At 41.9% G+C, this 19859-nt stretch overlaps 1 protein-coding gene across 2 annotated transcripts; it reads right to left on the minus strand.

Moving 5' to 3' along the window:
• Window positions 1–6697: 6697 nt before the first annotated feature.
• DCAF4 (DDB1 and CUL4 associated factor 4) lies at window positions 6698–19458 on the minus strand. 2 transcript variants are annotated; one of them, XM_082760486.1, is made up of 13 exons: window positions 19202–19458; window positions 17630–17727; window positions 16242–16399; window positions 14672–14754; window positions 13948–14050; window positions 12811–12954; window positions 12103–12152; window positions 10910–10989; window positions 9509–9604; window positions 9300–9397; window positions 8460–8636; window positions 8107–8221; window positions 6698–7188 (listed from the first exon to the last, which is right to left on the minus strand). In XM_082760486.1, exons 1-13 carry the CDS (start codon window positions 19303–19305, stop codon window positions 6995–6997), a joined length of 1500 nt encoding a protein of 499 aa, XP_082616612.1. In that variant the 5' UTR covers window positions 19306–19458; the 3' UTR covers window positions 6698–6994. The 2 variants fall into 2 exon arrangements, with proteins under 2 accessions (XP_082616612.1, XP_082616613.1); XM_082760487.1 differs by lacking the exons at window positions 16242–16399; window positions 17630–17727; window positions 19202–19458 and having other exon boundaries at window positions 6700–7188; window positions 13948–14096; window positions 14672–14725.
• Between the last annotated feature and the right edge of the window lie 401 nt (window positions 19459–19859).

Raw genomic sequence — 19859 nt, forward strand, 5'->3', positions numbered from 1 at the left:
GTAATTTAGCAGCCTGTTGGTATGCAGAGTCCACTCTTGATTGATTATCCTGGAGCTGATTCTTTTATGCTGTTGCTCGATAAAACAAAATCTTATTTTGTGCTTAACCTGCAGCAGGCTTGGTGTTACTTTTTCCAGACAATGTTGAGAGGATTATGTGGGTTCTTTGTTTCCCAGAATGTGGGAAAAATTATCTCTGAGGCTTAAATTCACTGCCATTTTCTGTAGACAAGAGCTTTTCCTTATTCTGCTTGTATTGGGTGCTGTGAGTACACTAAGCATAGAATATGGGTATTGAATGGATTAGTTAAGAGGGATAGCTGCACGTTTTTGCAGAGCGCAGTGCTACCTGATGTCGACGTGTTAAGGTTATCAGGATTTTATCTGGGAAAAAAAGGCTCTAAACAATGTCTTTGGATAGAAAGCACAGGAAACTTAAATAAAGGAAATAGAAATCCGGGGGAGGAATTCACTAAAGCAATTAACAGGGCAACATCTTGTGTTCAGAGTGGGACCAAGCCTGAAGACAAAGATTAATAGCAGCAGTAGAAACCTGTGACAGTTTTATTCCTGAACTCTTAGGAGAGAGGCTTTACTTGCAGAGGTATTGGTAGCATCTAACCAGAGTGAGTCTTTGCAAAATCTGTCTGCATGTAACAGCTCCTTTCTGGAGCTCTGCAGAAGCCCAGACTGAGTGTTTCATAATGCCAGCACAGTGTTATGAGACAGATCTGACACTTTAATGCAACTTCTGTGAGGGATGTGAAGACTGCTAGATTTAGCAAGCTACAACTGAGGAAAGAAATTCTAATGCTGGAAAAATGGCTTTGTTTGTTTACCAAGGGTGGGGTTGCCGGTGGGGGGCTGTTTTCCAAGAAATTTCTAGAAGATCATTGTGCATCTAACTGAAGACAAATTAATGACATACCAATAAATTCCTGTCAGTCAAGGTGGCAGTATGTCATTTGGATCAACTGGAGTTCACTGCAGTATTAATATATCTGTAGTTAAAACGAGCGCACTGTCTTGGTAAGATAACGATTTCACTTGGTCTGAGATGTGGCATGATATAAGCGTGTTCTGAGTTAGTGAGCGAGACAGTTTGATGTAAATCTATTGCCAGAAAAATGATGTCAGACTGATCATTGGTAGATCAAGCATCTGCACCTCTTCTGACTAGAAATTATGCTGAGAAAACACTAAAAATATGAATTGTGGGAATTAAGTGATGTGCAAAATCCTTCCCAAAGCACTCCCTGGTGAAAAACTAATTCCTAAACACCACAAAATAAATCTGGATTTATAGAGGAAGAAATGTCTGATATGACTGCTCTGATGGATTTGTGCCCATTATAGAAGCCTATGACAATTCAGCAGAAAGATTCCCCTTCAAGCAGGTGGTGTGTGTTGTGGTGTGTGTTTTCTTCTCCTTTGAAGCAGATATATGTGAGCTTCATATAGAAGTGCATGATTCAGTTCCTCGCTACCCAAAACCTTTGGGCCAGACTTGGCTTAAATGCACACCAGGTGCACCTGAGATTTGCAGCTAGGGAAACAGATGGTTGAACAGCAGAGCAGTAACATGTAGCTACTGCCGGGGGTTTGCACAAGGGAAACTGCCTTTGTCTTTCACCTTTTTTTTTTTTTTTTTCTTTTCCCCTCTAAATATTTATCTTCTATTGGTTTTCCTGCTCATTTGTTCTCCTGCCCAGTTCCTCACAGGTGAAGTTGCGCTTGCAGAAGTTTGCCAGTGCGTCTATCACGTGTGCTCCCCTTTGTGTCGCTTCTCAGTTGGACCTTTGCTCATGATCTGGAAAACATGACAACATCGGTAGCTTTTGATTGCAACAAGGGGTTTTGTTGAAATAAAACCTCATCGTGTTACATCTGCCTGGCACGTATGCAAGATGCCTGTCTGCTGTGGCTCTGCTGAGAAATTCACCGGTTCCCTCATTGCTTTGGGGAACCTGGGCATTGCAGAAGTCTGGCTTCGCACCTGCTCATGCAGACTGTGCTCCTTTTTTGGTCCATTTGCCTTCCAGCAGAGCCAGCCATAACCAGATTTCAGTACTAGTGTCTCACTTAGATTTTGCAGCCTCTTGTTTTCATGTTCCGTTGTTGACTGCTGTTTTCAGTCTCTCTAGCGCCACATATTGTGGCTTTGTCCTTGCGTTTAATTTGCCACTGATGGCTGTAATAGAAGTTGGCACTAACAGATCCGTCTTTGCCAGTAATTTGGGAACAGAGAGTGATTTGGACAAGCGATAGAGCTGTCTGTTTTTTGTTCCCTGCTGCTTCAGCTGAGCACTTTTTCTTGGTAAAGCAATGTCAACATGTATATTCTGTGGGAACAGCACATAGTAGTGTGTCATAGAACATTTTTGTTCATAGTGCTGGCACGGCAGCCATGAAATCATGACAATGCCAAAATAAATAAAACTTACTACGAGGGCTTTCAAAATGATCAGTATGGTATGACAATAAGAAAGCCACTGTGGTAGCAGAATGACAACTAGTCCATTATTGAAAGGCAAAATTAAAATTCATTCAGCATTTTAACTTCACTTATGTTGTGTATAATTTGAGTTGACACAAAGCAATACAGATAAAGGGTGTGGATATGGACAGATGCACATGTGTATGTATATGCAAATCCTCACGTAGGGAGTGTCTCAATTGCAGTACTAGAGAATTTCTAACACAAGAACGTTCAGAGTTTGAAGCTGATTTCTGACATTTTGACATGCAGGCTAAATCTCTCTGCTTCTGCTTAAAAGGCACTTTTACAGCAGAACTGGGGGGAAGCAGCGGCGTAGGTATGATAAGGTACAGATGACTTGTCAAGAAAGCATCAGAACGCTTCACAGCTACAGTGGTATTAATAGAGCTGCAGGTAGGAAAGCAGTTGTTTGAACAAGAAAAGGCAGGTGACCTTGATTATATTTTAGGCCTTACCTAAAATGATTTATCTGCTTTGTGCCTTTGCTTCCATTTTTGAAAAGTGAAGCCAGTTTAAGATGTTTTAAACTCTCTGGACAACTATCTTTCAACCTCCAGCTGCTCTCCCCAGAAATCCCTGTCTAGAAAGTTCTTTGGGTTGGTATTGACTGCTTATTCCAGCTCATGGAGATACTTGTGTAAGGCAGCACATGCAGGCAGTCACCAACAGCTCAGGATCTGGGGACTCAGTCTGAACTGTTCACTGCCAAATTACAACTTTTCTGAAAGCAGCTGCTGTAAGGGGACAGCTAGAGACTATGTACACATTCCATCTTAAAATCCCACTTCCTTGCAACAAAATACTTAATTTTCTGGTACTGTTAGAATAGGTCACAAGCTCAAAATGTAAAAATGCCAGAGTGGAGTTGTGACTGATGATTTGCTTTTTTAACATCTTAAGTTCAGTATTCATCGGGCTGGTAAAGGAGGAATGGCCATGAAGCCATGTATTGTAGTAAATCTGGGTAGCAGGAGGACAAAAGTGAATCCCCTCCCACTTAGACCTATACAAGGTTAAGTTTCCACCTGTTAACATCTAAGCACCATGTGTGACCTACAAGGTCCCATGTTAGAAAAGCCTTTTTAAAGGGTGCAAAGAAAAGACAAGAGGAACAATGATAAGGCTGAGACACTGCGGCTTCTGAAATAACCATGGTGATGAGAGGGACTGGCAATTTGCAAGTTTTTATCCCTTATTAAAATACTTGTGGGCTTTTCTTGCAATGGAGCAGGGAAAAAGGATATGGCAGGCTGTTTTGGGGATTCTCCAATGTCATGCTTCTGCTTGTAGTACAGAAAGGCAGTCCAATTTCTCTCTCTTCTCTTACATCCTGGAGGACTCCCACTAGAGCAAAACCACCGTTCTGTCTCCCTGGGGGCAGGGAGCAAGGAAAATGCTGCTCTTTCATCCAGCAGCTGAGTCCCATCCTGTTTTAACTGGAGAGGAGCAACATAATAGCCTCCTTCCCAACAGAGAGGGACAGCAGTAAAGGGCTGTACACAACAGATGGAAAGTAAAAGGTTTGCTCGACTGTGGGAAAGAGTCAATAATGATCTGTACTTTGGCTTGAGGGAGGTTACGAGCTCAGGATGACCTTGATTTCCTAGGCTGTAGGAACCTCATTGTGCCTGTTGCTGAGCTCTTGATCTGCGTGTACAGTAAACAACCCAGTGTTTGGGTAAACCCAAATAACTGGCGTGTATGAAGAAATAATAACTAGTCCAGGACGTGAGCATTCTTCAGTAGTTGTTTTGGGCAAGCTTTCTAGAGAAAAGGTGCAGCACGTCTCCAGTGGCATTAATAGGGAAAGCACAAAGGAGCTCAGTGTTCTTCCACAGCCCTGACATTTTTCCTCTGTAGCCTGTCAGTAAGGAGAGCCTGGCTGTCCACTCTGAGCCTTGCTCCAGTGGGCAAAAAGGACCAAATTGTGCCTGCTGGGTGAAGGATGCTGCAGCCTAGCTTGGAGTGCAGATTTGGCCTTTTGAAAGTTTTCTGCTAGATTCAGTGCTTGCTGAGAAGCAGAGGCAAAGAAATAGGGTATTTTGATACTGAGGAAGAGAAGGGAGTGTGCAGTTCCTTTTTGTTTGTTTGTTTGTTAAGCTACCTTGGGGTCCTAGCTACTGCTGCATAAAGAAATGGTTGATTTAATACGTCAGCTACTGCCTGCATACTGCTTGCTGGTTGTCACTGAAGCCAAATTACCTTTTTTACCCTGCTCCCCCTCTCCTTTCATACTGCTCTTGCAGGCTTAATTAGAAGCATTGGCTGCAAAAGCATTAGTTGGGTAAATGGGTTTGCAAGGACGTGTGTGTTTGGCTTCTGGAAACAACAGAAAGCAAATGAGTATCCTTTTGTTTTGTGAGCTTTGGCTAAAAAGGAGCAAAGAAAATAAACTGTCTTTAGTTACGTAAGATGCTGTTCTACCACAATTCCTAGTTTGTGTTTCCCACAGGAACTGGGCACAATTATTGCAGGGTCTTGTTCTCACAGAACGTGCACTACTGGGGTTAAGAGTATCAGAGAGGTTAAATGCTAACTTGATGTTCTGGAATTAATTCTTAATAAAGGGAGTTTATGATGTGTTTTGCTACCTGTAAGTATTTGAATCACATATGTTTGCTAGTGAGAATATCGATATAAAGTATGTTCCTGTCCAGCTCTGAGTTGATTATCTGATGTAACGCCTAGAGTTGGTGGTGGGATGGGGGTTGGTTAGGTTTCTATTTTGTGACCAGATGCTAGTTGTAGCATGCATTATTAACTAAGCCAATGCAAACTCTTCTGCAACTGGTGCTGTAGGTATATTCATTGTGCATGTGATATAAAATGGCCTAAATGACCATAATGACCATAAATCACAGGGTATTTTCCCAAATTAAGAAGAAAGGCACGCCAGGAATTGGTGACTATGCTAACCAAGCTGGCCTCTTGATTGACCAAGGGTAGTAAAGCAAATGGGAAGAGCCTGTAAGTGCCAGACTGCAAACCCTCCACTGGGAACAGGGGCCCCTCAGCCTTATAAACAAGTTCTGTAGAAAGGAGTGGCAGCACAGAGTATGCTGTGAGCAGCTTCTGCTCTGCCTGTGAGAGGGTTAAGATAGGCTCTGCAGAGAAATGCTAAAGCCAGATGCATCAGAGGAGCTATAACTGCAAGGAATTCACAGCTCAATTCCCTTCTGAGGAAAGGGGAGTTGGCTGTTGATGGAATACAAGAAAGATTTGTTTGAATGTATACTCAGGGAAGAAACTGTGTTGGGTGTTTGCTGGGATGTATCTTAACTCCCCTTGCAACAATTATCATAGCATGAATACATTCTATATGAAAAGATGTTACACTGTTCCCACAAGGAGAGTTTTCCTGCTATAATTTTGTCTTCTGTATTGATTAATAGGTTAAAAAAAAAAAAGGCAAGGAGATAACAGCACAAAAATTAAGTGTGATGAACAAAAGGGAGCTGCTGAGGAGAAGAGGCAGTTTAAACAGTGTATTGCTTAGGCATGAAAGTTATGAAAAGTCAGGAAACGTGAGGGTGGAGCCTTGCAGGACCCTTTGTAGTACTTCTGAGTAATTCCCTCTTACCCAAATTCACTTGAAAAAATGAAAGGAAAGGGGAGAGCAGGGCATTGGAAATATTCCCCTCCCTTCCTCCCAGGGAACAAAACCTCAAAAGTTTAAAACTACAGGATGCTCAGGTTTGCATATCACTCCTGAAGGGGCATCTCCCTGTACTAGACTTGTACTGCAGAGCACGTAGGATGCTTGAAAGCAGTTACTTTCTGGAGGAAGCCAAGAGAATCGCTCACAGAGTGCGCTCAGTGAGCTCAGGCTGAGCAGGGATGCAGAGGGATGCGTTGGCTGCACCACCACAACCTTGATGAGCTAAAAGCGTTGGGTGAAGACTACTAACTTCTGCTGAGAAAGAAAGACAAGCCAGAAACCTTTGCATCATGCCTAGAATGATAGTGAAGATTTCTCTGAAGGCAGGGACAGGCTTGCTTTGCCTGCTGTTGCAGAGCATCCATCACTGCCTTTGGGCAATGGCAGTAGTTGCTCTTCAGCATACTTACGGTTACCACTATCCCCAGCCTGTGCCTGGATGCAGGTCTTCTCTCCCCTGTTTCTGCTGCGTGATGCCTTCCTGGCCCCCTTTTAGCACCCAGTTGGCCCTAAACCCACGAGGGTTTGAGAGAACAGTGCAGATGCAGAACAACAAGACAGTAATCAGCAGTCACCTTTTATTTACAAGATGTCTGACGTATATACAGCAAAAATTGCCAAACCTACTGGAGGTTCTGAAGTTCATGGGTAAAGCAGATGCAGCAGAACATAGTGACTCAACAACATAGAATCATTAAGGTTGGAAAAGACCTTCATGATCATCTGGTCCAACCGTCACCCACTAAAACAGGTCCCTGGTGATCAGTGTAAATATTCTGAATTCATGTATAGGATGGCAGCTTTGTAGGCCAGTTCTGAGAAGAGTATCAATTGTGTCAGTTATAGGAAAAGTGGTAGAGATCCTGTTTGACAGCCATGAGCAAGCCAGGGACTCCTCGTCTACCCCCCAGTCTTGAAGAAAACACCACGCTGGGGATAGCATCTTTGGAGGAGGGGTGGGGAGAAGGGATGGTTCTAAGCAGATGGGCATCTTGGAGGCTCCAAATTCTGGTGTAGCAGTCCTGACCAACTGAAAAGGAAAGACACCAGCGGTCAGCATCATACAAGAAGTACTTTATGTGGCTCTGCAAGACTATAATCAAAGAAGCAGAAGGTGATCTACAGAGAACACAGCGTAACCATTTCTATACATCCTGTGGGCAAAGTGCTTATCAATACTTTACAGAACAAGATATACATGTAAAACACTGACTACTGCAAAAGTGGCAAGAATATGTATTTCTTATTAGGTTATAAGAGGTATAATAAATCAGTATTTAGAATGCTTTCCTCATTATCAGGCAAAAAAAAACAGCTTGTCAAATTAAGAATTATTCTCATTATTCCATCACTCATTGAAAAACCCAAGGACAGCAGACACTACATGTACAAGAACTTCAAGAAGTCTAGCTATATTATACGGATTTAGGAATTTTGCTTCATTTATTGTTACCTTTCCTTTTAGGAAAAAAACCTCAAGATGTAGCCAAGAGTATTCAAAATAACCCTGAGTGACAGAAAATTTACAGGGAGTTCAGCGTATGTGCCAGCACTTCAGTCCATCACCACACTATGCCCTGTAGCATCAAAGAAGCCTATACACCGTCTTTGGTCTCTATATAGAGATATTACTTCAAGTCTCCTGTTAACACATTGCTTCCCTGACCTTCAAAATCCATTATTTTCTGCTCTACTCTTGGGCCACGCTGTGGAAAGGATAATGGAACTTCCTGAACATAGTGGATAAAGCACTTAAGAGCTACGCAGGAGTGATTACAGTAGGTGTGCATCCATTTTTGTAGTTGATTACAGTACATCTAAAGCAAAAGTTCTGCTGAATTTTGAAGAATTAACAGCTATCCAGCTTGCAACAGCTGTAGCTAAGAAATAGCCTTCAAGCATAAGAAAATCACTGCACTTACAAGTAGAAGGGAAGAAGTCAACCCACCTGCTGTAAGAAGTCCTTCCTCCTCATTTACATGCAAAGGGAGAATAGCATATTCGTTGTGATGACCTTGGTACTGTTTCACACACTTCACTGTTCTCAGGTCCCAGAGTTTTATCTGAAAGTTGAAGTATTTTTTCACAAGAGGATACGTTAACAAAGCAGAGATCACTTGCTGGTTGGTAAATAAGTGGACCTAGTAGTGAGGAGTAAAGACAGCCCAGTAGGGAAATACCACCCAGTTCTGTGCCACTCTCCAAAGAACAGCCACCCGCCCTCAGGTCTGGAGTAAGCGTCTGTCATTGCCCAGATACCTAAAGGAACTAACTGTGTATCCCACAGCAGCAGAACCCTACCTTCCCAGCCATATCTGCTGCCATCAGGTAGTGTTCAGCCTCGAGAAGCCGAATAGACGTAACTGCCGAGTCATGGAAGAGGCGGATTGCTTTCCAGCTCTGGCCCTTGCGGTTGCGCTGACGCACATCGATGCTGAAAATCTCACCTGAACGGCAGCCATTGTACAGCATCGGGGTCTGGAAGAATCCAAAAGAAAGAGGTGCACTGCATAGCATCTGAAAAGGCTTCCTTACACAGGAAGTACCAACATCGAGCTTTTGGGTTCACTGGTGTAGCTCTCAAATTATTTTATTAACACAAGCATTAGGAACCAGAATTTTTATTACACAGTGTGGTATTTTTGAGCCAACTCATTAGTTCCATTCAAACCTCAATTATTTACCTCAGTTGTAAAAGGTCAGCTAGGTTAGCAGGAACTTAGGCTAACATAACAGCAGAACAGGAACTGGAATTCTCATGTTCTGATTTGACCCCTCTCACTAAATCTTTGTGAACAAGTCAATTAGAATTCTATGGCTGTTTTTTCTCTTGATGGAGACAATACATTGAGTGTTAATGAAATTAGGTCATTTTGAAAAAAACAACCTACAATACATTATTACTCTGCTCTTTGTACTTCCATAATTTCCTTTTCACCTCTGAATATTTAACAAAAATACCTTCTACACCATAGATTTTGAGATCAGTTAATTTTTTCATTGCTATTCCACTGTGTGCCAGCATCAGACAGCTACGGAATGATAACTGTCATCATAACCCTTATCAACAAGATGATGAGTCCCATCACACACAGTACCCACTAATGACAATGCTCCGAAACAAATGAAGGTTCTTTCTACCTGAGTAGCAAACTGTTGTGCCAAGACATCACTACTGGTTCCAAATGTCTGTCGATGCCCTGTCACTACATTGGTCACGAGAACTCGTCGTGTCAGGCCTAAGGGAGACAGATTATGTTCATTTAGTTGTAATTTGAGCTGCAGGTGGGAGATTAAAGCAAGAAGTCTTTCCTGCTGAGATAAAAGTGGTTGCTAGCCTTGCAGATCACCTGTGCTGAAGCAGTTGTCTGCTTGTGGATTCAGGCACCAAGCACAGGACCAGGCAGTAGATATCTTGAAGCTGCACAACATTCCAGGTCGATCTCCTAGGAGAAATAAATACCACATGAAGCATCCATAAAATGTAAGGACAGGATGATAACTCAGGAAGATTCTCTGGACTTCCATGCTTCTTTGAACATTGTAATTAGAAGCAGAGACAATGATAGCCAGTTAATACTCCTGTGCTACTCAAGAGACATGAAACAAAAGCAGGACTTCACCGTTGTAAGCTGAAGACTTACAGCCTACACATACACACGACTGTGAAATTTACTCATTAGTCAGAGGTCTGACCATGATAGTAAAGATCAGAGAAGAGGAAAGTAACACGTGCTTTACAGCACTAAGCAAGCCATTTTTTAAAGACAAGTGGGCTGGAACACAAAACATTTTCTTTAGAAGCTGTAGTTCAGCCAAAGCCTAACTAACCTTCCAACTTAAGATGGAAGAATTAAAAAAAAAAAAAAAGTATGGAGGGAAAAAAAAAAACACTTAAATTAATACTGTCTCTTCCCTGCTTCTCCAGGCCTGTGTTTTTAAAACAATTTTCAGTGAAGTAACAGCACTCTAGGTTTGATTCTTACTCATGTTCTTACTCATGTAGCTCCTGTACAAGGCCTACCAACCCAAGTACTTTAACCGCACAGTTTTCACTTTATGGGATGTCTGCCGCAATCATACAGATGTCAGGCAGCACAGGTGACATGTCTAAAACCATGCTGCAGATGGAAGTTTTACTTTTGTTTTGAAGGTACCAGCCTGACTGCTGTCTCCAAGAACACAGAAAAAAAATATAGATAATACAGCTACAGCCATCAGATTTATGATAAAGAATTTTCTAAATCAATCATGCTTACACAAAGCTAAGCACGATGTCTAGTACAAGGAGCCATGGGCTGAGACATTTACCAGCCTTCCACCTATGATTAATCCACTAAGCACAGGGAGTACCTACGGTGATAAAATATCCTGCAATGATTCTAGGGAGTCTATAAGGAAATCTGAGTACTTCTTGTGTGCTGTTTCTGCATGTTACTTAAAAGGCCAAGCTACTCATATGAATAATCTCAAATGTTTACTTTACAAGCAGGACGTTCTCCTGCCAAAGTGCAACATCAGCAGAAACTAAAAATAAACTAGTGCTTTGAATACTGCTTGCTAATTAATTCTTAAGGTAAGTTCTTTCATCTGTTCGTTTCTTATACTGGAATTCTTCAGGATTTCCTAGATTCATTTCTTTTTTTTGTACAAGAATACAACTACTGAAATTTGGACATCTTTCCCTTGTACTCTTTGCATTACCATAACTACTCTCCAAAATTGGAAAAAAACAAAAACAAACATCTTACCTGGGTTAGTGCTGCTGAACAATGATGCTGGAAGCAAACTGGCACAGCCTGGAGTTTCTGCAATTCCCATGAGGCACAGCTTGCTGGAGCGAGTTAAGGAAAACAAAGATTTCTTCCTAGAATGGAACAGGCTGCCTAATATTTATAGCTGGGAAAAGTAAGATGCTCTGACACAGTTGTAGTTCATAATGCTCCCCATTCAGTAACGTCTTCCAAGAACTTTGTTGTGCCTTACGCTTCACAATTAAGTCTTGACGCTTCCTTTCTTTCATAGGGTGAGCTAGAAAGAACATGACTGTGTATATGTAAATAGACCATACATGCTGATGATACTGCATTGATATAGAATTGTTTTGATGGAGATGAGCTGGAGAAAGGGTTACATACACTGAGGAGGCAAGAGTCAATTTAGAGTGTGTTGAAATAATTCCCCAACATTATAGTGGGTATAAATAGGTTTTGAAACTGCTTTTCAAGTTTAGCGTGGTAAATCTGTGTCTTAGATAGAGAAAAACATTGAATAACCAAGCAATCTCCAACTCCTAACCATCTCTAAGCAAGACTGATGAAATCCTGCCACCTTCTGGATCAGTTCTGAATTGCATAACTATCACATAACTATCAGTATCCCTTCCTCTTTTAATAGCCACTTTTAATGCCACTTTGATAGACCTTCTGTTGCTTGTCATCTCCCACTTTAAAATTCCATTCTGTTCCTCTCTTTTGTGACTTTGTGTCATCCACTTGTACTTCCTCTACTACACATCAACTTTTCTTTTCTTTTGAGATAAAGCTGCAGGACACGCTCTGGCACTGAGCTCTGCCGCTTTCAATAAGTTGCTGCCCTTCTCCTCCCCTCCAGTCAACATGGCAATGGGTTTACAACAGACACCAAACAACCCCCTTTCAAAGAGCTCCACTTTTTTAAAAAGAAAGTTAGTTGCCTTGACTCTCTCTTTTGTTGTTTTATTACACTGGTACAGAACTCCATACGTCTGTAACAGCGTGATACATCTGTTTCACTAGCCCCAACAGCTTCCAATTTAATTAATTTTGGACAACTTTCCCAGTCTTCTAGAAAACAACATTTCTGGGGCAACTACGTGAGATGTCTTCTGAAAATGTTCTGTTCTGTGCAGCACAATGCAGAATAGTCAAAGCAGCACTGACATTTTGCTTTTGTAAAAGGATATAAAACATGAGAGTCTGGATGTGTCAGTGATGCCCAGCACACAGAATTCACCTTCAGACACAAGAAGACAGTGTTTGTGTAGACCTCGTACACAATTCACGAAAGGGCATTTCCATGCAAAGATGGCATGAAACTACGTACTGGGCACACTTCCTTAGCTCATGCAATAGCATGGTAGCAGCACACGAGCAGTTTATCCCTATTCTCCTCTTAGGTGTACAGAAGAGAGGGCAGCACTGGGAAGTCTGTCCAAATATGGACAGACTAAGGCACCAAGCACATCCTATTATTTAAGGGATCATCCTTACTAGAATCTGAGCATGAAGAGGTTACACAAATCTGTTTTAAATATTCTTCATGTATACAGATAAACACATTTTCCCAAAGTTATTTTAAAGAAACATACAAATCTTACTTTCTCAACATAGTGTTTTCAGCTATGGCTGAGTGAAACCCTGAAGCGCTATCCTTGGAAGGTGATACGTCTACATGGTCTTCTGTTCCGATGGCAGCATAGCATTCCTGATAAATAATGCTGGTCCTCAGGACTATCCGAGGCAAGTTTACTGCGATTCTGTGACATCACGCTGCTAGATTCTTCCTTTCTCTCCTACTAGCCCCTTCCCCTCATGCATTTCCCCATGTGCCTACCAAGCAACAGCGTTTTGAGAATGCAGCAATTGAAGGAAGCAGGAACAGAACACAGTACTTTGCGGTTGGTGAAGTAGAGGTTGTCATACATCTCTACAGTGAGAGACTCCTTCCCCAAACCACTGAGGTTGATGATTCCATATTTACACCCTCCGTGCTCTACGTCATTCACGGTGAATATCCGCTCACAAGCAACATCTGCCTGTAAAATAAAAGCATCGTTGCACTCAGTGGAAACTTGCTGGAAAAAATGGTTTGAGGCAGCTGCATTAGATCTAAAATGGAGAAACATTAATTAGTCACTTTAACACCATCAACTTTCCATTCATCCTTAAAACAGTGGTCAACACCTTTTTTTAATGCAGGCATAGAAAAATTATCATTAAAAAAGAAAATGATTCGGTCCTTAAACAATAATAAAAACTCTTTCCCATTATATCAGATACTTCCTCTGGTTGTTATTAGTAAGCATAGACTGGTATCAGTAGAGGACTCAAAGAACAAAATAGTAATTAAATCTTATCAAAATGAATGTGGAATTCTCCTATCCTGCTTAAGTGTAGGAGATTCTCCTCCTGCTGGATCACATCACAGCAAAAAGGATGCTGCTGTATTTCAACTTTTATAACACTAAGTTTCCAAACCCGTTCTGGCTCCAGCTACCGAGGCAGTGCTCTGTTTGCAAGGCTAGAAGCTGGTCCTGGAGAGCTTCCTACATGGGCTATGGCAGTTATTTGCTCCAGAGACCTTTTCTGCACACACATGCCATCAAAAACAGTAGAAACTGCCTTCAGAGTATGAGAGGTAAAATTGTTACAGGTGTTTACATAGACTCCCTACACTACAGGCTTTGCTATTTCCCAAGTTCTTCTCTTCAATTTTCCTCTTCTTTCCCTTCAGAAAAACACCATACTAATCGCCCACAAAATTCCTGTTTATTTCCAACAGGAAATATTGATCAGCTCCCCAGATCACTTACATATCCAACCTTTTTATAAATTTTCCTCCTTAAGAAAGGACACTCTCTTCCTACCTGTTTAAAAACTACTGAGCTCAGATTTTGAGAACTAACCCAACAGGAATAATGCACCTTTTAAAGCAAAATTTGACATATCGGATTTGATTTCAAGATCCTCAATTTTCACTGAAGACAGACTTTCTGTATCTTAAAAGTTTAACAGTTGTCATAACATACCACAATTATTTTAAAATTGTTGGTTCCAGCAACCGAGGAATCGGGACTGTGAATTTCTATCTTCCTCCTCTGCATGCAGTTCACTTTTAGTTCATGGACCATCCTGTAAAAGCAGGCGGGGCGGGAGGAGAGAAGGAATTCAGGTGAGCCTAGGTTTAAGAATTGTTGATAAGACAGTCAGAACTGCTTCTCAGTTGCAGAAGATAAAATGCCTGAAAACTAGCACGCTACAATTTCACTTACATAATCTGTTCATTGACTTTCGTCCCATCGTTTTGAACCCCAAAACATCTCAAGTAGCAGGAACAACAACATAGCAAGCCACTAACTTCCTTTCTACACTGTTATTGAACTTGAGCATAGAGATTCTAATGGTGGGGAAGACATCCACATCAGCTGAAGAGCACTGATCCAAAGAAAAGCTGAACTGTGTTCATAGAGCACAATGTGGTAAAACAGCATGTATTGGAGGAAAAAAAAAAAGCGAAGGTTTAAACTCCAGTTATCTGAGATTGGGACATACCTTCCTCATCTCAATTCTCACCACTTCAGAAATTATAGAAGAATATAACTCTTTTGTTATTATAAATAACATTACTCTGTCCTAAGTGGAAGGGTGAGGGATGCAAAAAAACCAAAAACCAAAAAACAACAACTGACAGGAATGGTTGTACGAGTAGCAGAACTTGATATTGCAAACAGAAGACAATTCAGATTATTGTACCTGCAATAACTTGTGGAGCTGAGCAAACCTAGTTGCCTTTTCTGTAACAGCATGGATGAATTTAGTCCGGGCCTTGTTGTTTTCTGGAAGAGAATAAAATGAAAGTGTTCTCAGTTATTTTCTTGTTTATGATTCAACTGTGGCCATTGGTCTTTGATATTTGGGATATTCGGGTAACTTCTTCCTCGAGCCTATGTATAATAATATTTTCAAGTCTATAAAATGCATTTCAGCAACATTTCCCTGGTCTACTATAGAAAGTACACAAGAAAGAGAAGTATTCTTGTGAATTTCAAGTGCTTCTATAAATACAAAAACTGGGAAAAAAATCTCTTGTTTTTGCTTAACACAATCAATGGTACTACTTGAGGTGTGAAGTCACCTTGTGTTTTTACTCTGACACCTTAAATCTTATTACATAGCAAAGCTCTATCACCACAAGACTGCTGTTAACATGCAGTCTTATTGCTGCACTAAGTTTCTTTTCCATTCATCACTTTTTAAAGTTGCATGTGAACACTTTATAAATACTAGGGAGAGCAAAGGATAGAGAACTTTGCAGTGTTAGGGATTAAGAAATCTCTTTGATAATGCTCTGTCAAAGTATTGAAGAGTCAGAACATTCATATCCAGGAGGCTGATTCAGATGTCTGATTCTATAATCAGATTTTGAGAAGAAATGTATCTTCACAGTTCCCATTAACAATTACATGGCCAGCAGCTGTATAGGAGCTATGAAAACTAAATTTCTCATGGAAACAGCTTAAGAGAAACCCTCCACCACCACCATCCTCCCACCAAACAACAGCCCTTTCATAATGAAGATGGAAGAGCTGAATTGCTGCTTGAAGAAAGAACTTTATTTCCTGAGGAGAAATATACCACGCTCCTCTCCCAAACAACAGCATATTTAAGGTGAGCTTCAGACACTGATTTGCTAAGTTATAAGACTTGGCTTTCAAGCAATTAAAACCACTCTTGCTAGGTATTTTACCCAGGTTTCAGATGTGTACTATTGCTATCAACTCTGCTGTAACACTTTATGTCTGGAAAGCCTGCATACTTTCCATTATAAACTTGAAAGTATAAAGATAAGACTAAACTTGATGTCGCCTGTACAAAGAAAATTCTTTGTTACAACACTGTTTCCCCAAAACATTGTTAGTATTATTTCCTCAGGGTCTAGGTACACAGCTAAATATTTATTAAACATATGGAAAGCCTACAACTGAGATCCCACTTTGCCAGTTCACAGCAGGGATCTGAAACCTGGCATTCAATGTCCTGACTCAACTGTAATTGTTAGACAATTTGTTATTCTGAGAGTTCCTGTCTCTTTACAGTGTTTTTTTTTTTTTCTTTTTGTTTGAAAGTGACTTCCTTTCATTCCTGTGTGGAACAACCAAATAAAAGACTTCAAGAAATATAAATTCTCAGCAAGAAGAATTTTTTGCTTCTTCAGACAGCTTATGGGACTGTACTACAGTCAAAAAATCTAAGGATTTTAGCTCATCATCTGTCTTCAGACAGAACACAACAAAGGATAATTGCAATCTCTTTCAGAACGTACCTTGTTTTGTTTTTCTTCCTCTTCTAAGAGTCTCAGTCTTTTACTCTCCATTGCCTTGTGCTGAATACTCTCCTTGGTGAGTGGGTTGCAGTTATTATGTCCAGGCAGTAGGCGAAAATAGCGTTTTTTTTCTGGGTCATAGTAAAATCCTGGCAGTTCTGTAAAGGTAGCAAAAATAAACAAAATCAGATGCATAACCAGATTTATTTGTTACTCCTTGACATCCCACATCTTCATGGAAACGTCAAGCTCACAAGGCTCAAAGTTATTGCTCCTAGTTGGTCCCAAGCATGATAGGCAGACCAGGAATAGAAGACAGCCACTTAAGAGGAAAAAAGGATTTTATTCAGAAGAGGTGAACATTAACATCTTTGGGGGTTTTTATTTAAACCTTTATCTACTACTACAACCTACATTTGAAGTAACCTCTTTTTGCTGCTGCTTATAATTCAGCTCCTTGTCAGTATGTCTTAGGTTTCAGCTTGGCGATAAACGACCAAGATTTATTCAACTTGAAAAAATGTAAAGTTAGTTGGTAAGAGCACACTGCGTGTAGTATACAGAATCTGTTTACGCAGCAATAAATGTTTTGAACGATATATATTATTTCCTAACAGGCTCACAAACTCTTAAGCACAAGAGTGATACACAAAAAAAAAAAAAAAATCACTTTATGCTCTGGCTTTGTCTGTTGCTAAGAGGTTGCAGAGTCAGTGGTGTCTCAGGACTCTCCTGCTGTGGAGCTTTGCATGTTCCCACAGGCCTAGCTTTTCCTAGGGATGTTTAATGAGTCAGAAAACCAGAATGCAAACGGAACATCATCTTTTATAGCATTGCTACTGCATCAAGTCTGGTTTTGCCAGTTGACTCCCTAATAACAAATGCACAGATGATTTAGCCAGACAGTATTTCTTACAGATTATAAATACACTGAAGGCATAGAGATGAATTTGTATTTTTCCAAAGTGGTGGATAGTTGTGTCTTTTAGAAGACTGAATAATTTGATCTACATTACTTTTTTATATGCTGTCCTTTTATTTTTATTGAAAGATATATAACATTTTCAGCACAGATAAGAAAAAAGTTCATATTCTTCCCAAACCAAGATTTCTGGAGAGAAAAACAAAATTCTATTATTGTCAGTTTATAATAGCTTGGCTAAGCACACGAGTTTTCATACAAAAGATGGAGTTCTGGGCCTGAAAGTTTTGTTCCTGCTCTCCAGATTTTCACTAACTACATCTTTTTAGATCACCTTTTCAGATACTAATTTTCTCTACAAACTTTATTGTTTATATCCATCCCTTAACACCATGCTATTAATACAGCACATAATAACACCACATTTTTTTTCATAAGATCAGCGTACAGACACTGATTTTCTTGCCTGGTACTACAGAGTTCTGCGTCAAACTGGATGAAGAAGGATTTCCATTGCTGCTGGGGTCTGCATTCACTGAGGTTTGTGGTTCCTCCTGTTCAGACCTAAAAAAATAATAGTATTGCCTTCAAGACAGGCCCACAATTGCCCTACACATCTTTTCTGCAAAGCCTCTTTAAAGCAGCTTGTTAGTCACATTAATAGAGTGCAATTTTGCAGGTCTGTGATAAGCACACTGTGTGTATCACTGTATGCCAACCTATGAAAAAGGAACAGTACAAACATTCAGCTTTAAAACCTCTCAAGAACACAAGAGATAACAGTATCTTAAAGTCTTAATTACTTGCTAAAACATTAGAGGTGGTTGCTGCTTCTGTATGTGTAGTTAACTCTGCAGCAAAAGATTAGTTCTGGGCATGTTACCATACCCTCTATTTCAAAGAAAAGCACGTCCTTGAAAGTCGGATAATGCTTTAGAGCATAAAGTGAAAGAAATGGCATGGATAAAAAAATGACATCAGATCAGAAGTATTTTGCCATTGTCTTCATGAAAGGAAGCTCATGGAGGAGCTTCAGAAGCATGCAAACCAAGGAAAAATTTCAGGAAAACTCTAGGAAAGAAAAAATTTGTAATCAGTGTCACAGTGAAGTAGGTAACTGCAGCTTTCTTCTTTGAGAAGCCATTTAAACAGGCACAGTCAGTACTGAGGGGTGAAATTCCACTGGGATGTTTTCTGAATCGCCCCTACGATTCTCACTTTTTGAGACAGGTCATCTTAAAAGTGTTAGGCCAAAATGTTTTTCATGAGTCATAATTTACTAAAACAAAATAACAAGGAAATTCTGGTTTTAATAGCAGCTCTGTTGCTGCTCAGTTATACAGGTTTGTGATTTTTAAAGAATGTAACTGATCTACCAGGTGGGGAACCACCGAACTCCAGCATTGGATCTAAAGCTTGTTAGTGAAATACTTTATTCTGTATTTGTGAAGCAGGGGCCATTTGCATTTCTAACGTTTTACACAACTAGAATTAATGGGGCAGCTCTTACATGCGTGCATATCTTTCCCTGAAAATCCTTTTTACAAGAAATGCTTGTAGTATTAAAGGCCTGGCCTGCTTTACTCCTGTAAGAGACCAATGACAGAACACAGCAGAGGAGCGCCATACACATAGCCCTAACGCAGGTAAGCAGAGGTTCCAAAGTTTAAAATGTCTTTTTCTGAAAGCGTCAGCTCTCAAGGCAACACAACTCCTAAGACCTCGTCCCAGTTTCCTGACCTATGTGCGGCATTATCAGCCCAATACTTCACGTGTTTTTAAACTTCCAGGGAGATTTACGGATCGTTTTTACACCGGCAGTCCCTGAGGCGCGAGCTGGATGGCAGGTAAGCGCTTACAAACGCTCCTCTCCTCACTGAGCTCTCCTCTGCGTGCTGCTGACGGGCTGTGGAGGAGATGAGACCCCCCGCAGCCCCCTCCCAGCGGGGGTGCATTTGCAGGTCAGCAGGCCCGGAGGGGCCCCCCCCAGCTCCCACACCCCCCATCCCTACGCCCCCACCCCCGCGCCCCCACTCGCCTGTCGGGGCGGTGTCCGGGCCGCCTGCGCCCGCGGGGCCGCTGCCTGTGCCCGCGGCCGCTCCAGCCCCGCTTCTCCTCGCCTCTCCAGCGGCCTCCCCGCATGGCTGCCTGCGGAGACAACGGACACACGGGCGTGGGGGCGCCCGCCGTGCCAGCGCGCCTCCGCACCGGGGCTTTTGGCGGGGGGGAGCCCCAGCGGGGCGGGGCGCCTCGCCCCGGGGCCGCTGCCGGCCCGGAGCCGCACGCCCTGACGCGGGGCCGCAGCCCCCCCCAAGCCGTCCCTCACCGCTTCCACACAGGCGCCCCGCCCACCCCGGTGAACGCTCGCTGATTGGCGCTCAGCGGGCCCTGCCGCCTGACAGGCAGCTCCCTCGACAAATAGGAGGACAGCGCTCCGCCTGCCTCGCTGCCTGCATCTCGAGGAGGGGCGGGAGGGAAATGGCGGCCGGCGGGAGGCCCTGAGGGGGCTCTGGGGGGCTGCCCTCAGTTCTGGGGGGCTTGGCTCTGGGGGGACCTCCCAGCTGGAACGGTTGCACTTTACTTTTACATAGCGAGCTTGCTATGGTGTTTGGCGTGAGAGTGACTTTGGGGAGGTAATCAAGGAGTAATGACTTCAGACTAAACACGGGCAGGCTGAGGCTGGGCTCTGTGAGGAA

Source organism: Aythya marila, assembly GCF_965140915.1.
Source record: "Aythya marila genome assembly, chromosome: 5".
In the NCBI taxonomy this organism is placed as follows: Eukaryota; Metazoa; Chordata; class Aves; order Anseriformes; family Anatidae; genus Aythya; species Aythya marila.

Excerpts from the sequence above, each read along its gene's own strand:
- DCAF4 (XM_082760486.1), bottom strand. The coding sequence starts at position 19,305 with ATGCGGGGAGGCCGCTGGAGAGGCGAGGAGAAGCGGGGCTGGAGCGGC. Across the intron at positions 12,955-13,947 it reads ACAATTTTAAAATAATTGTG|GCAGATGTTGCTTGTGAGCG; the intron begins GTATGTTATGAC and ends TTTATTTTACAG. Across the intron at positions 7,189-8,106 it reads GGAAGGACTTCTTACAGCAG|TTGGTCAGGACTGCTACACC; the intron begins GTGGGTTGACTT and ends TTTCCTTTTCAG.